This window comes from Neolamprologus multifasciatus, chromosome 20 (assembly GCF_963576455.1).
Source record: "Neolamprologus multifasciatus chromosome 20, fNeoMul1.2, whole genome shotgun sequence".
NCBI classification, from domain to species: domain Eukaryota; kingdom Metazoa; phylum Chordata; class Actinopteri; order Cichliformes; family Cichlidae; genus Neolamprologus; species Neolamprologus multifasciatus.
Genome location: NC_140458.1, coordinates 15,665,462 through 15,680,963, shown reverse-complemented (window position 1 = coordinate 15,680,963; position 15,502 = coordinate 15,665,462). Strand labels below are relative to the sequence as shown.

Genomic DNA, 15,502 nt, shown 5'->3' with positions numbered 1-15,502 from the left:
CTGCCAACCAACAAACAAAAAGATTTGTCATACCTGTGAGAACTAACCCTAAGACCAGTGAGACAACAATCCCCAACTGACCTCTTGTTAAACATTTTAACTTTTTTACCACCACGGCTTGTGAAAAACTGTTTCAAAGCAAAGCTACTGCTTTGAGCTTTTTAACAAGTGTCTATTTTTAATTACTAATATTATGGGATATTTAATACCAAAACAAAACAAAAAAATAGTCACACCAATTAAAATTACAAGATACAAGTGCAAATGTGTGATACTGACAGAATTCCATAGCGCTTTCTAATGTGGTAGTAACAAGTAGTGACAACCCCACTACTCTATTTGACAGAAAAGGCCCATTTAAAATTATTCAGCTGGTATTTTACAAAACCGAATTATAAAATAATAATATTTATTATTATTATTATTATTATTATTACAATTTTAGAATGATGTTAATTATTTTTATTTACTTCAGTTACCTTTATTACAAAAACGTTGTCACTTCCTCTGTTTTTATTTTGAAAATCATCGCCGGAAGTTGTAACTTGCTGTAAATTTACACTGTATTTGATTCATGTTTTGTTAGCTAATCTAGCAAGCAGATGCCGACTGCTTCAACTTATTTTCAGATGAATATATGTGGTAAGGCTTTTGCTTTTCTTACGCCTATTTTACTTACCTTATGTTGTAAGCTAAACTTAGGGAATTGGAAAGCTAATGCATTGCGTTTCAATGCATTCATGCTGAATTACCTTCTGTGCTAACCAGCTAACGTAGCTAACGATCGCTAACTGGAGCCTATGGAGAAGCCAGGGGGAACAGCCTTGACGTTAATTTTGACCTCTTTCACAATGTGGTGAAAACCGTGTTACTTTCGGCTATTAAATGTGCTCAAGAGGCCAAGAAAATGCACAGCAGCATAGGATATGGGCAATCTGTGGTCGCCCTGTGGATTTTGATCGCTTTACGTTAGCTTATGTTTGCGCTAAGGCCCGTGCCACGGCTGGGCCGTTGTTGTAAAGCAAGTTACGGTTCATGGCAGTAAATTTATGTGTTGTAACACTTTAATTGGCAGTGATGGAAATTAACCTATACTTTAAATAACTGTACCTCTTAAAGAACAATCTTCTGTTATTTGACATGTCTTTGATAATAAGTTCACCATCACCGGTCAAAGTGACGTCATTGTATTACAGGTGTGTTAACGTATGATTTGCAATGATGGCCATTTACATACTTGACGGGAATTTATAGGTCTTTGCTGTACTGTGCTATTGTCTTGAGCCACTACTCATTTCTGTTCAGTTTGCTTGGAAAATGGTGCAGAGATTTAGTTAAACATGTGTAAAAATACAGTATATGAGGTGAAAGCAGAGTTTGTACAATTCTAAAAAGCTTGAACTCTTAGGCAAGCTTTCTTTTAGGCAAGTAATTTCCTTAAGTAGCCTTTAGGAATAGTTCTATGGAACAGAGCTAACAACCATGCCACCATGCTATTGTATAGTGGATCAAAATCTGACGGTGCTTTTCCTCAATGCAGCCCCAGACCAAGACAGAGTGGTCCATCCTGTTTGACAGATGATTGTAGATACTTTTTTCTCTCCTGACTTCTCCCATACATTATCTGCCATTTGACACAGAATAGGGCTGTAGACTAGCCTTTTGCCAAGGCTGCACTGGTGCGTCTAACTTTTTTTTTTTTTAGTTGGACCAGCACAAAAGAACAGCTTGATAGCTTATGGACTATCCTCCATTGCAGTGCATCATGTTGTCAGCTTTACTGTATCTTATCAGGGAAACTGGTCAAGACGCTCTCTTCGAAATGTATACACTTTCCCCCTTTTACTTTCAGTGGGCTCTGGCTCGGAGTTGATCGTATGTGGCTTATTATCTGATGCCGTCTCCAGACCAGTATTAGACATAACCTGAGAGGATGATGGGTCCGTGTCAGAACACTGGCTATGAATTTCGGACGGATTGGGCCTTAACTTAACGAAAAAGTTATCAAGCATTCTTTTCATCTTTTCTCATTACTCACAGCTACATCCACTTCTATCGGGCCTAGGCTACTTACCCCTTTCTATCCACCTGCACTTTCAAACGTACACACACGTAGGCCTACAGGAATATCTGGACCACGGCCAATCAGAGAGGTCCCGCACCCTTGACTATCTCTCATTGGTTTAGACCACGATATGGGCATAATGTGTGTCTGCTGTTGACCACACAGAGACTTTTTTTTTATTTACTCGAATGGTTGGTCGCACTGGTGCAACCTAGCCTAACCCAATTTTTTTTTTAGTCACACCATTAAGAAATTAGGTAGCATGTGCGACCAAATTGGTCACACTCTAGAGCCCTGCAGAACTTTCAAATTTCAGTTCATCACTCTGTAAGTTCATCACTCTAATTTTTGGTCCATTTCAGGCGTAATTTGGCATGCCACTGCCTTTTTTCCTCTTTTCACTTAAGAATGGTACTGTTTTTTTGCAGTATGTAGTTCATTTTAGGCCTGTCACTTCTGTTGTACCCCACCTTTTTAAGGACACATTTTTTTTGTTTCACCTCAAACAAAACAAGATGTGTCCTGGGAACAAATGATGTTTTTGCAACAGGCTGCTTGCAACAAAGTGCCTTAAGATACAGTTTAGACAGGTTCTTTGCCTGTTATGTGTAGACACAACACGGGTCATTCCTTTAGTTAGGTGCCTTTTTTTGTTTGAATGATTCATAGGTCAGTGTTAAGTGACTTCACAAATAAAACCACATTCTTCTGAAATGGTCATGGACAGTGAATGAAAAAGCCAAAGAAAATCTTTGAAAGACCTTCAGAAAGCCTGGAGAACTATTGCTAGAGACCACTTAAAAAAATAAAAGCAAGTGTAGCTCCATCCTTCTATTTTCTTCCACTTATCCAGGGTTGTTGGGGTTTTGGAGCCTATCCCAACCTGCAATAGGGCTAGACTGAGTATGCCTTGGATAGGTCGCCAGTCTGTCGCAGGACAGACAGAGAGACAGACAATCATTCACACTCAAATTCACACCTATGGACAATTTAGAATTACCATATTACTAGTTAACCGAACCTAACTGCATGTCTTTGGACTGTAGGGGGAAGCCAGAGTACCCGGAAAGAACTCACACAGATGTGGGGAGAACATGTAAACTCCACTCAGAAACTGCTCAATGTGACAGCGGTTAGCATTGTTACCTCACAGCAAGAAGGGCCTGAGTTTAAATCTACCATCAGGCCAGGGCCTTTCTGTGTGGTGTTTCCAAAGTCTGACTCGTTAGAAGGAAAATATAAACAAATGAGGGGTCACGCAACTCTTTTTCATAGAACTTTGTGTCCTTACCTTGTTTCCCTTTAAGATTGGTGCCACCACATACAACTGAGCCATCAAGCATATATATTATACTAATATATAATACATATTAAAAAAAAAAATCAATTATAACTCACATTTTCAGTTATTTGTCACAAACACTGATGCTGTCCAGTTTATTTTATTTTTTCAACTGAGACATTGTGGATTATAAAATGAATTTGGGATTATTTATGTATTTAATCTTTTTTCTGAACCAGTATAGTTAGTTTGGTTTGGGTTTCAACAGAGGTCACGTATCAGTTAAAATAGTTAAAATGTAAAATAAAATAATTGGCTGTATACGGTCTATCAGGCACCATGTGGCTTAACATAAACTTTGTGTCAGGCCTACCCTATTATACTCTTAATCTATGTCTAATGTGTGATTGCAGCGTAAAACAGCTCACACGCCACTCCTACTAAGAAGGGAGGATGGCACACCACCGCACCCCACCTGAGACATCCCAGAGGACGGAGTACCTAGAGGTTGATAATGAATCCGACAGGGACTCTGGTGTTGGGGATGATGCAGGAGAGGATGCTGACAGTTGCCATGAAAGCACAGTAACAGAAGAAGAGAAACGTGAGAAGCACGATGGCGGGGAAGGAAAAAGTGGGGAGGGAGAAGATTTTACAGTCTTTGTTGCCTTTCAAGGAAATATGGATGATGAAGACTTCATTCAGAAACTTGAGACAATCCTCAGAGGGATACCAAACGTGCTTGATATGGGTTAGTTCTATTTCCTTTAATGCTTTTATTTTGAAAAAGTTATTTGTGTTTGACAATTTGCATTTTAAAAAGCTGCTCATTAATAGATGAACAAATGCAAACTTTCAAGTGCTACTGAAAGTTGTTTCTACTGATGTCTGCATTTATATCAGTCTTGAGCAGAATCCACTTGGATCTTTCCATGTTTCTGATTGTAATGTTGACTCTTAGGAGTCTGTTGACACTTGACAATATAAAATGGCATTCTAATGTCATGAATCTTTAACGATGTATGGTACACTGACTTTGATTCTGTCTTGTAAAACAAGTTTTACAAGGATTGTAAATGCAGATATGTTACCATTTGTGTCCTGGTCTCTCCCCCCCCCCCAAATAACCAGAAAAAAAATTCCCTCCTGTGCACTGTAATTGCAAGACTACCTCATTAATTATTGCTCCTCTAGGCCCTGAACGGCTTCAACCACAGCATGTGGAGCCGTGGAACAGTGTGCGGGTTACCTTCAACATTCCTCGGGATGCTGCTGAGCGTCTCCGTCTGTTGGCCCAGAACAACCAGCAGCAGCTCAGAGACCTGGGGATTCTCTCTGTCCAGATAGAAGGTAACTGCACAGTCCTCACGGTTCACTGCACATCAAAGCAGGATGCATGAGACCATTTTTGTCTATGGCACTTCAATATAAAGCATGCAAACAGGACTTTCTGTACAGATTAAGTTACTTATTGTTTCTGTCCATTGATGTTCAGGGGAAGGTGCCATCAATGTGGCTATGGGACCAAATCGAGGACAAGAAGTCAGGGTGAATGGACCAATGGGTGCACCTGGTCAGATAAGAATGGATGCTGGTTTTCCTGGTCAGCCTGGTCCAGGTATTACTTTACTCAAATTAACACACAGAGTAGCCATAGGAAGTTCTTGAAAATTTGTTTATTCAAAAACTAGTAAAAGAAATATTAAATTACAATTTGTATTAGATACTTCTTTTTTGGTTCTTGTTATCCCTAATGTGGTCTTGTTAGTAATTGTGAATTTGTTTTGTTTGCAAAGAATTTACACATTTTTGTATTATTTTTATTTTTGTATTTCATAATGAATAAATATGCATATATTTCCTCTAGGGGGGGTTCGAATGGCTAATCCATCGATGGTTCCTCCAGGGCCTGGCATGGTAGGTCAGACTATGTTACCAAGTAGTAGTGGACAGATCCACCCTCGACTTCAGAGACCACCTTCACAAACAGGTTCAGGTTTCTTATTTCTCTACATGTTGCATTTTAAGATATGTTGCATCTTATACTGTACTGTAACAGGAAAAATTGCTTCTTCCTGACTCACAGATGCGATGGATCCAATGATGTCAGTCCAGCAGCAGCAACAACTTCAGCACCAACAGGCTGGTCCCCATGGCTCAGGCCCCATGCCTCCTCAAGCTGCCCATCACATGCAGGCTCTACAGGCTGGGAGACCGCTCAATCCTGTTGCACTGCAGCAGCTACAACATCAGCATCACCAGCAGCAACAGGCTCAGCTCTCCCAACTTGGACCTAGACCTCCATTCAACCAATCAGGCCAGATGGCTGCGCCCTCTGGCTGGAATCAGTTGCCTCCTGGTGTCCTCCAACCACCCACAGCCCAAGGAGGCCCTGCCTGGAGAAAGCCCCCACCCCAAGCACAGATGGTTCAACGCCCACCTTCCCTTGCTACAGTTCAGACCCCCAGTCATCCTCCGCCCCCCTACCCAGTTGGCAGCCAGCAGGCTGGGCAGGTATTCGGTGCCATGGGACAGGGACAATTACAGCAACAACAACAACAGGCTGGAATGGGTCAGTTTGCTGCTCCCCAGCCTAAAGGTCAACAGCCTGCCACTGGTGTTGCAGGGCCACCAAGACCTCCTCCACCCCTACCACCAACTACTGGACCACAGGGTAACCTCACTGCCAAATCCCCTGGTTCGTCCTCATCTCCTTTTCAGCAGGGTTCACCAGGGACACCACCTATGATGGCTCAGAGACCTACAACTCCACAGGGCTTCCCCCAGGGTGTAGGTTCACCAGGAAGGGCAGCCCTCAGTCAACAGGGTAACATGCAGCAGGCATTCATGGGAATGCCCCAGCATGGACAGCCTGGGGCCCAAGTTCACCCAGGTGAGATGCTCTTCATAGTTCTTTATTGTCACACTAAAAACACATTTTTGGTTATCAGAAAAACAATACGTATTTGGTTCTAAGATGTCTAAAATATCAAAATGTTTTATATATGCAGGTATGCCAAAGCGACCCATAGGCTTTCCAACCCCAAACTTTGTTCAAGGTCAGGTGAGTGCTAGCACTCCAGGAACCTCCGTTGGAGGACCCGGCCAGCAGCTACAGAGCAGCCAAGCAATGGCTCACACAGGTAAAATGTCTACAACACTGCACATGTGTGGGATTTATGTCTTAGGTGCAACACAGTTATCTGCTTTCTAATACATTAAAATGGGCATCTTTTATATAGTTATTTATTTTCTTTTGGCCAGTAAACTGTTAAGACAATCAGAATTTTTTACATTTAATAAATATATTTGTATTGTTAGAGTGTAGTTTAGCATTATTAGATCACTGAGAAACAGCTTAAAATAGTTAATAATGTATAATAATGCAATAATGTATAATAAATAGCAATAAATTCATTATAGGCCTTAACTTTGATTTTGACAAACTTAATAGCGGTCGGCAGGCCATACAGTGCCATTTGTACTAAAATAAAAGGGTTCATTAAAAAAATGGCATCAGTAAGTAGCTTAATCTATTTTCCTTTTTTTTTTAAGAGTAATGTATTCTGTTTACCCTTGTTAAGACCAAGTCACAATTCGTCTTTTTTTTTTTTTTATCAAGTTTTTCATTAAAATATTAGAGTAATGTATTTTAAATTATTTATCCTATGGATCCACCTGTGCCGTTTCTGATAAAGATGAGAATGTATTTGTCAGTGTCAGTGCAACATGTGTAAGACTGACACATTGAATAAGAGCACGATCTTAACTCTGCAAAAAGCCAGTGCTCTATTTTGTCAAGCAGGCCTAGAGACCCATCAGCAACTCAGCAACCTAGGTTGTTGGCATAAGCGATAACACATTTTCACTAGTAATCAGTGGTTGACCGGGGCTTTAAAGAAAGCGATGAGAATTCACACCAAAATTTAATCGACTCTTCCTTTGGACGTGTTTCACTTCTCCAGCAATTCAGATGGTACACCTTTCACATAATAGTAGGTGACTTATAGTAGACTAATAGTAATTTATCTCTGGACACTTTATAATCTAATTTAACAAAGCCTGGCTCTGTGTGCAGTTAGCAGAAGGCATAATAGCTGATTACCTCACATGAAATCCATTAAGTTATTGTTTTTATGTCCCTCCCCAACCCATTTTGCATTAGGAGCTCAACCCTCAGCCTCTACACCAAACTCAATGCAGGGACCACCCCATGCTCCACCTAATGTTATGGGTGTTCAAAGTAGCATGGCAGGTTCAGCACCTGGTACAACTGCTGGGCCTAGTATGGGCCAGCAACAGCCTGGCCTCCAGACCCAGATGATGGGCCTCCAGCATCAGGCCCAGCCTGTGTCCTCCTCCCCCAGCCAGATGGTTCAAGGCCAGGGTGCAGGTCAGACTGTCCTCTCAAGGCCCATCAATCAAGGGCAGAGAGGAGGGATGACCCCACCCAAGCAGATGATGCCTCAGCAAGGCCAGGGGGTGATGCATGGGCAGGGTCAGATGGTTGGAGGCCAAGGGCACCAGGCCATGCTCCTGCAGCAGCAGCAGCAGCAGCAGCAACAACAGCAGCAGCAACAAAACTCAATGATGGAACAAATGGTTGCCAACCAGATGCAAGGCAACAAGCAGGCTTTCGGGGGCAAGATGCCAGCCGGGGTTATGCCTGGGCAGATGATGCGTGGCCCTTCTCCAAATGTACCAGGTAACATGGCTCAGTTCCAGGGTCAGGTTGGCCCACAGCAGATGACTCCACAGCAACAACAACAAATGGCTCAACTTCAGCAGCAGCAAATGCAACAACACCAGCTGCAACAGCAGCTGCAACAGCAGCAGCAACAGCAGCACCAGCAGATGAATCAGCAACAGTCTCAGCAGGTTCCTGTTGCTGGAAATCCTAATCAAGCTATGGGCATGCATGGGCAACAGATGAGACTGCCTTCAGGGCACCCTCTCATTCAACAACAGTTGCAACAGCAGCAGTTACAACAGCAGCAGAAGCAACAACAAGCCATGATGCAACAGCAGCAGCAACAACAACAACAGGCAGCTCAGCAACATCCACATGCCATGGGGGATCCAAACAGTGGGACAGGAGATTTGGGAGTACAACAAATGGTTCCTGATATGCAGGCACAGCAACAGCAAAGCATGATGGGAGGCCCCCAGCACATGCAGATGGGAAATGGGCACTTTCCAGGTCATGGCATTAATTTCAACTCACAGTTTCCAGGTCAGATGCAGATTGCAGGACCTTGTGGACAGCCAGGTGGCTTTCCTGTTAGCAAAGATGTTACACTGACTAGCCCACTGCTGGTCAATCTGCTGCAGAGTGATATTTCAGCCAGCCAATTTGGACCAGGAGGAAAACAAGGAGCAGGTGGGGGAAATCCAGCCAAACCCAAAAAGAAGAAGCCAGCACGCAAGAAGAAGCCCAAAGATGGAGAAGGTCAACAGCAAGTAGAGGGACTTGGGTAATAATTTGTACTTGTAACAGTTTTTGCCATGGGATGCAATTTATTTTCATCACTCATTGGTTAATTGTCTAATTGTTCAACAATTTCTTTCTCTTCTTAGTAGTCTTGAAGTGGCTGCTGGCATGGAGGATGCTGAACTGCCAAATATTGGTGGTGAACATGGTATGGGCTTAGACAACGCAGGCCAGAAACACCCTGAATTTGCTAACAGGCCTGCAGGTAAATAGCAACATACATTTCTAGTTATTTTGTGCACATTTAAGTTGCATTTGGCCCAGGGTAAATACCCCAACATTATGTATTTGCAGTAACCTTTTTTTAATACACGGCATCTTTAAAATAAATAAATAAATATATATATATATATATATATATATATACACACACACACACGTGTGTGTGTGTGTATATATATAATTTTTTTTTTCAATTTATTTATTTATTTTTATTTGTAAATCTTTTTATGCTTTTACTTAGGCTTTCCTGGCCAGCCTGGAGATCAGAGAGTACTGCAGCAAGTACCCATGCAATTTATGCAGCAGCAGCAACAACAACCACCATCGCAGCAACAACAACAGCAGCAGCAGCAGCAACAACAACCACCATCACAGCAACAACAACAGCAGATGCAGCAGCAGCAGCAGCAACAACCACCATCACAGCAACAACAACAACAGATGCAGCACATGCAACAACAGCAGATGCAGCAACAACAAATGCAGCATCAGCAGCAGCAAATGCAACAGCAAATACAGCAACAGCAGCAACAGTTGCAGCAGCAGCAACAGTTACAGCAACAGCAGCAACAGTTGCAGCAGCAGCAACAGTTACAGCAACAGCAGCAACAGTTGCAGCAGCAGCAGATGCAACACATGCAACAGATACAAGGTCTCCAGAATGCGCAAGGACAGCAGGGAATGACAGGACAGCAGACTACAGGTCAAGGCCAGCCCCAAATGCACCCTCATCAGCTACAGCAGCAACCACAACAGCAACCACACCTGCAACAGCAGGTAAAGAAGTTATGTACATTAGTGACAATTTTTGGTATTAGCATAACAATATGTCAGTTCATACTTAGCAGTGAGCCTCATGTTTCTTTCTAGCAACAACAGCAGATGATGATGATGCTGAAGATGCAGCAGGAGCAGACGAAGAATCGTATGCCCATCCCTCCAGGAGGGCAGCTACCTCCCCGAGGAATGGGCAATCAAACTGAGGTGCAAAGACATCCTGTCTCACAGCAAGGCAACATGCCTGTGATGATCAGCCTTCAAGGACCTGGAGGGGTGCCACCATCACCTGACAAAGCCAGAGGAATGCCCCTGATAGTGAACCCACAGGTGAGGGCCCTGTTGGGACATACATTAACATAGTGCTGAAATTCTCATCTATTTTTTTTTTAGCATTTAAGTTTGGAGTCCAAAAATGTAATATGAACAATTTGCCTTTGTTTTTCCTCTCTACTTTTTAGCTTTCAGGGGCTGCACGACGAATGTCCCATTCTGATGCAGGACAGGCTCCCCAAGGAACTGGATCTGAAGAAGCCCCTTCAGGTGCCCACTCAAAGCAGGACAGACCTGGTGGCCCAGAAATGGGGGGACAACCAGGAAATGGCACTCAACAGATTGTGGGCAATCAGGCCTCCAACACTCACATGATGAAGCAAGTCCCTGGTTCAGCGCAAATGCCCCAGCATACAGGAGCTAGTCCTCAGCAGCAGTTACCCACTCAACCTCAACAAGGAGGTCCCATGCCGGGTCTTCATTTCCCTAATGTGCCCACAACCTCACAGAGTTCAAGACCTAAAACCCCCAACAGAGCCAGCCCCAGACCATACCACCATCCCCTCACCCCAACCAATCGTCCACCCAGTACTGAACCCTCAGAAATTAACCTTTCACCCGAGAGGCTAAATGCCTCTATTGCAGGGCTTTTTCCTCCCAAAATTAACATTCCTTTGCCTCCAAGGCAGCCAAACCTAAACAGGGGATTTGATCAGCAAGGTCTTAATCCAACAACTCTGAAAGCCATTGGACAGGCACCTCCTAACCTAACTTTACCAGGAAACAACAATGGCAGTGCTGGTGGAAATAACACTAACAACAATCAGCAGGCATTTTCTGCTGGTTCTGGTGCTGGGATGGTAGGTGCTAAACAGGACAAACCAGCTGGAGTGCAGGGTAAGAGGGCAAGTCCCAGCAATAGTAGGAGGTCAAGCCCAGCCTCTAGTCGTAAGTCAGCCACCCCGAGTCCAGGAAGACAGAAAGGGGCAAAAATGGCTGTCACTGGCCCTCCACACCAGCAGCAGTTGGTCAGTCCTCAGGGGCAAACAATGATGCTAAGCCCTACCTCAGTACCTCCAAGTCCAGTATCTATGGCTTCACAAGTGACTGGTTCCATGGAGGCGCAGCAGACCCAGAGCAACCTTCATGGAATTCAAGGTAACCCTGCTGATGGAGTCAGGGATAGTCAGGGAATGATAACAGCAGAGCAGCGACAGATACCACAGTCTCAGTCACAGCCACAGCCTTTAAGGGAGTTATCAGCACCCAGAATGACTAGCCCTCGTCTGCCTGCACCTCAGCAGCCTAAAACTGACTTGGAACTGCAGGCTTGCACTGTTGATAGGCAGCTGACGCATTCAGCACCTGTACAGGAGTCCGAGGTCTCACCTGCTATCAGAGCAGCCCCGACTTCCCTAAACCAGTTACTGGATAACACAGGTGTTCCAAATATGTCCCTGAGACCCTTACAGAGTAGTACTGTTAGGGATGTAATGGGAAAGGACAGTCCTAAGTCTGCTTTTGATCCAGAAAGACCACTTCACAGTAATTCCCAAAGCACAGATGTGGCAGTGTCTGTTGCTAATACTGCAGAAACCGAAGCTAAACTCAAACCTGCTGTCCCAGTCCCTACCAGCAGTCCTAACTTACTGCCTGTTTCAGTTCCTGGTTCACATCCTCCCAATAGCATGAACTCCAATACCACTCCCAGCCTTAATCAAAACCCAGTTTCCAGTCTTGGTGTCATTCCTAGTTCAAATGTAAATGCAACACCTACACACACAGTCAGTACCAACACTAATGCCACCACAAGTGTAAACCCCAGTACAATTGCTTCCAGTCAGATTAGTTCTGTGTCCACTGTTAGTAGTAGTTCGCACTCTAGCTCTGCTGTAAACCCAATTGGTTCGGCTACTAAACCAAGCCCTAGTCCTAAAACTGTGACAAGTGTCCACTCAGTCATACAGATCCCTGCCTCTTCTAGCACCATTTCCCCCAACCAGATCACTGTGTTTGTGGCCTCAAACCCTATCACTTCTGCCCCTGCTTCACAGCCGCCCACATCTATGGTTTCAACTATGGTGGCTGTCCCTCACAGGAACATTAGACCTCAGGACATCCGGCAGCAGAGCTCAGCATCCAGACCTCCTCAGTTCATCACAACCACCCCTGTATTTATCAACCCAATTTTCCAGGTCCCAAGTTCATCTGTGGCTCCCAATACTACAGTTGTATCTCAGTCAGTCACCATGGTGGGGTCTATCCAAGTGTCAAATGCAAATATCCAACTTTCTGCTGCTCCAAGCTCTACCCAGTCCTCAGGGACTAACATGACCAGCAGTCAGCCCACTAGAAATGCTGTTGGACAGCTTCAGATTGCCACTAGTATGTCATCACCGGCCCCAGCACCTCCCCTAGGTCTTCAAAGTAACCCAGCAGCTAACAAAACAGAAAGCCCTGGTGAGGCTACTTCTACTCCAAAATCTCACCCAGTTCCACAGCCATCTCCTCATCCCAACCCTTCAGCATCTCCCTTTCAGCCACCTCTGGCTTCTCCTCTTCCCTGCTCTAGTCCTGGGGCTGTTAACACCGTCCGGAAAAGCCCTGTCTCTTCATCTCCAACTGCCCAGTTAAGAAGTAAGCCTGCACAGGTTGCTGTAGCTGTTTCTGTTACAGCGGACTCCCAGCAAAGTCCTGTGGAAAGGCCTGCACAGGGGCACACAGGGGCTGTGCCACCACAGGTCTTTCATCCTCCTGCTAGTCCAGCCATTCAGATTGAAGCACAAGCCCCCCATACTACTGCTGTTTCCCAAAACACCCTTGCTATACCTGCAGTTTCATCTCCAGTCCCAGTTCCTGGTCAAGTCACTGCTCCTACTCAGATTATAAGCCAGACTCAAGCACATGCACCAGCTTCAGTCTCAACCCCAATGCAAGCTGTAACATCTCAAGCTCCTGTTGTGGCTGTAGTTGGTACTCCCACTGGTGTTTCTTCTTCAGCTGTGCTCTCCACGGTTCCTCTTGTGCAAAGTCCAGTACCGTCCATTATTCCAACCCTTGCCACACATGGACCTGTTCAGGAGGGTTCCCAGACCACATCCTCTCCAGCTGCTAAACCAAGCGGAGTTCCAGCAGGCCAGTCTGACCCTGCAACAGCTGTGGAGCCCTCCATCCCAACAGCTGGAGCAGCTGCTGAAACCACTCAGACCACAGCAGGTAAACGTACAGCCGTGAGCTACGTTAATTTTTGAAGCTGATGAGCACCTTAATGCACCACATGTCAGTCATGTGCTTAGGTCCACTTATTGTATGTTACAAAAAACGTGTATAATGCTAGCTTATGTATGAAGTATTGTTTAATGTTTATGTCTTTTTCGATAGAGAAAGGCTGTTTCTCTGTGCAAATATTCTGGCAACTGATTCCCATAGTGGGAAGAATCCACTGCTTAGCTCCCTATATACAATTACATAGCTATATCATATCACATGTGCCCATATGTGAACAGTTAGTGGTGTGTATTTTAATGTGTTATTTATTTAGATATGTCAATTGAACTGTTTTATTCTTTCACCTCCCAGCACCTATTCAACAAGAAGCTCCACAGTCACAGGAACCTACTGCCACCGAGAAGACCGGTTAGTGTTGTTATCCTTGTTTTTGAGCTGTTAAAATACTTCTCGCTGAAATAGAATATAAGCAATTGGGATTTAAATTGCACGTGAATAATTCCTGTTTTTGTTTTATTCAGGTGAAGAGGCTTCGACTGGTTCGGAACAGGGGTAAGATCATGTTCTTTGTTATGGTTTGTTAATTGCTGTGTAATGTGTCACGGGCTAGGGTTTTTAAGGTGTCCCTTACTGCTGATCTTTGAAAAAGCTGGCCTAATCTTAAGATTGATGCTTTTGAAGAAGAAATGCTTAGACATTTCAAGCTTCACTGAAACTCAGGGAGTTCATTTGCTTGGCCACGGAGGGATACATGGTGAAATCAATGAGCCAAGTGGCCCCAGCAATGGGTACGTATGATAAGCATGCAACAATATAATTATATTAATGCATGTCAAAAGGTTGAACAATGAGCAGCCTATCACAGAACAAATTGTAGCTCTCCCGCTGACCTTTATGGCCATGTTTCTTTTCCTGGAGATTGTCGTGTTATGGTGGGGGGAAGTGAAGCCATGTTTTGTTCAGCACAGTGTATAGTTTACCGCTGTTTTTCCACTTCTATCACAGATGGGCAAAGAAAAGAAAGGCGCCCATCAACTTAGTCTCAAGGTATGTATTTTAACACGTTTGTGCTGAAAAGACACAAGCAGTGATCATGTCAGCGTAGTGGATGCTGTTGGGATGAAGATGGACAGTATCTGTGGTAGACGAGGAAAAACAGCAGAGTCCTGATTGGTATTATATCTTTCTCTGACTAGAGCAGAGTTAACTCACACCGTTGTCTGTTTGGTAACACTTTCTTGTGTTGTTCTCCTTTTCTTTTCCATTTTTTCCCCTTTTCTATCTTGTTCTCCCAGAGCTGCTGTGGAGAAGCCCAAAGGGCCAAGCAGGCGCAGCTCCCGGGCTGAGAAAGAGGTGGAGGAGGAACCAGTAGCAGACAGCAGCCTTAGGAAGAGATCGGCCAGGCCTGCAACCAGTGCTGCTGTGAAAGGTAATTAAAAAAGACACAGTATCAATCACTATATCCAAGCTGTGCCTGCTACCATTTCCCCGACACAAATGCATGTCTTCTCTTTGACAGAAGCTGGAGCGAGCCCCACGCAGGCCAAGAGAAGGAAGTCTAAGTAGGCACGACTACAGTTGTGTTTACCTGTGAAATGTACTGTAAATGTTTTTGTTTCCCCGCTGTGAATCACTTGATAATGGTTTCTCTGAGCAGGATTATAAATTTTTACTAGAGGAAGAGACCTGTGTACAGATTGTTTTAAAAGGAATCATGCTATTGTCGTGTCCACGTGAGATTGTAGTTAGAAGGTGTGCATACAGTTTGTGTGAATGTGCTTTTTATATGAAATGCTGGATTAATCATGTGAAGATAGATGGTGCAGCTTGTCATGACGGTATAATGTAAAACAAATAAAATTTTCTACCGCTTTTGTTCTGTGGGAATGAGTCATTTGATCTGTGTGTTGCCCTTAATTCGCTCTTTAGTTGCTTTAAACAGGAATGTCAGACTTTAAGCGGGCCAGACCAGTAAAAGTAGAGATTGACAGACCAGGTGACTTTCGCGCATTGCTTTGTGGGTACCCGTGGCAACAAAATCAAAACACTGCATCAAGTCCTAGTATTTCCAGCACCGGTAATAATTAATTCTGCGGTTTTAATCCCTACTTGCATTTTATTTGCCCCAAAAACAGTTATGTGCAAAACGACGGAGAACACGGCA

The 15,502-nt window shown here is 44.0% G+C and overlaps 1 protein-coding gene across 4 annotated transcripts; it reads left to right on the top strand.

Annotated features, from left to right (window-relative positions):
- Window positions 1-514: 514 nt before the first annotated feature.
- ncoa6 (nuclear receptor coactivator 6) lies at window positions 515-15,210 on the top strand. 4 transcript variants are annotated; one of them, XM_085145438.1, is made up of 17 exons: window positions 515-642; window positions 3,761-4,098; window positions 4,542-4,697; window positions 4,843-4,965; window positions 5,215-5,337; window positions 5,434-6,240; window positions 6,359-6,490; window positions 7,513-8,821; window positions 8,928-9,043; window positions 9,302-9,837; window positions 9,931-10,167; window positions 10,299-13,326; window positions 13,690-13,746; window positions 13,860-13,890; window positions 14,344-14,385; window positions 14,634-14,767; window positions 14,858-15,210. In XM_085145438.1, the coding sequence occupies exons 2-17, from the start codon at window positions 3,801-3,803 to the stop codon at window positions 14,902-14,904; spliced, it is 7,176 nt and encodes a 2,391-aa protein (XP_085001564.1). In that variant the 5' UTR covers window positions 515-642; window positions 3,761-3,800; the 3' UTR covers window positions 14,905-15,210. The 4 variants fall into 4 exon arrangements, with proteins under 4 accessions (XP_085001564.1, XP_085001562.1, XP_085001565.1 ...); XM_085145436.1 differs by having other exon boundaries at window positions 8,925-9,043; XM_085145437.1 differs by having other exon boundaries at window positions 517-648; window positions 3,769-4,098; window positions 8,925-9,043.
- The last annotated feature ends 292 nt before the right edge of the window (window positions 15,211-15,502 follow it).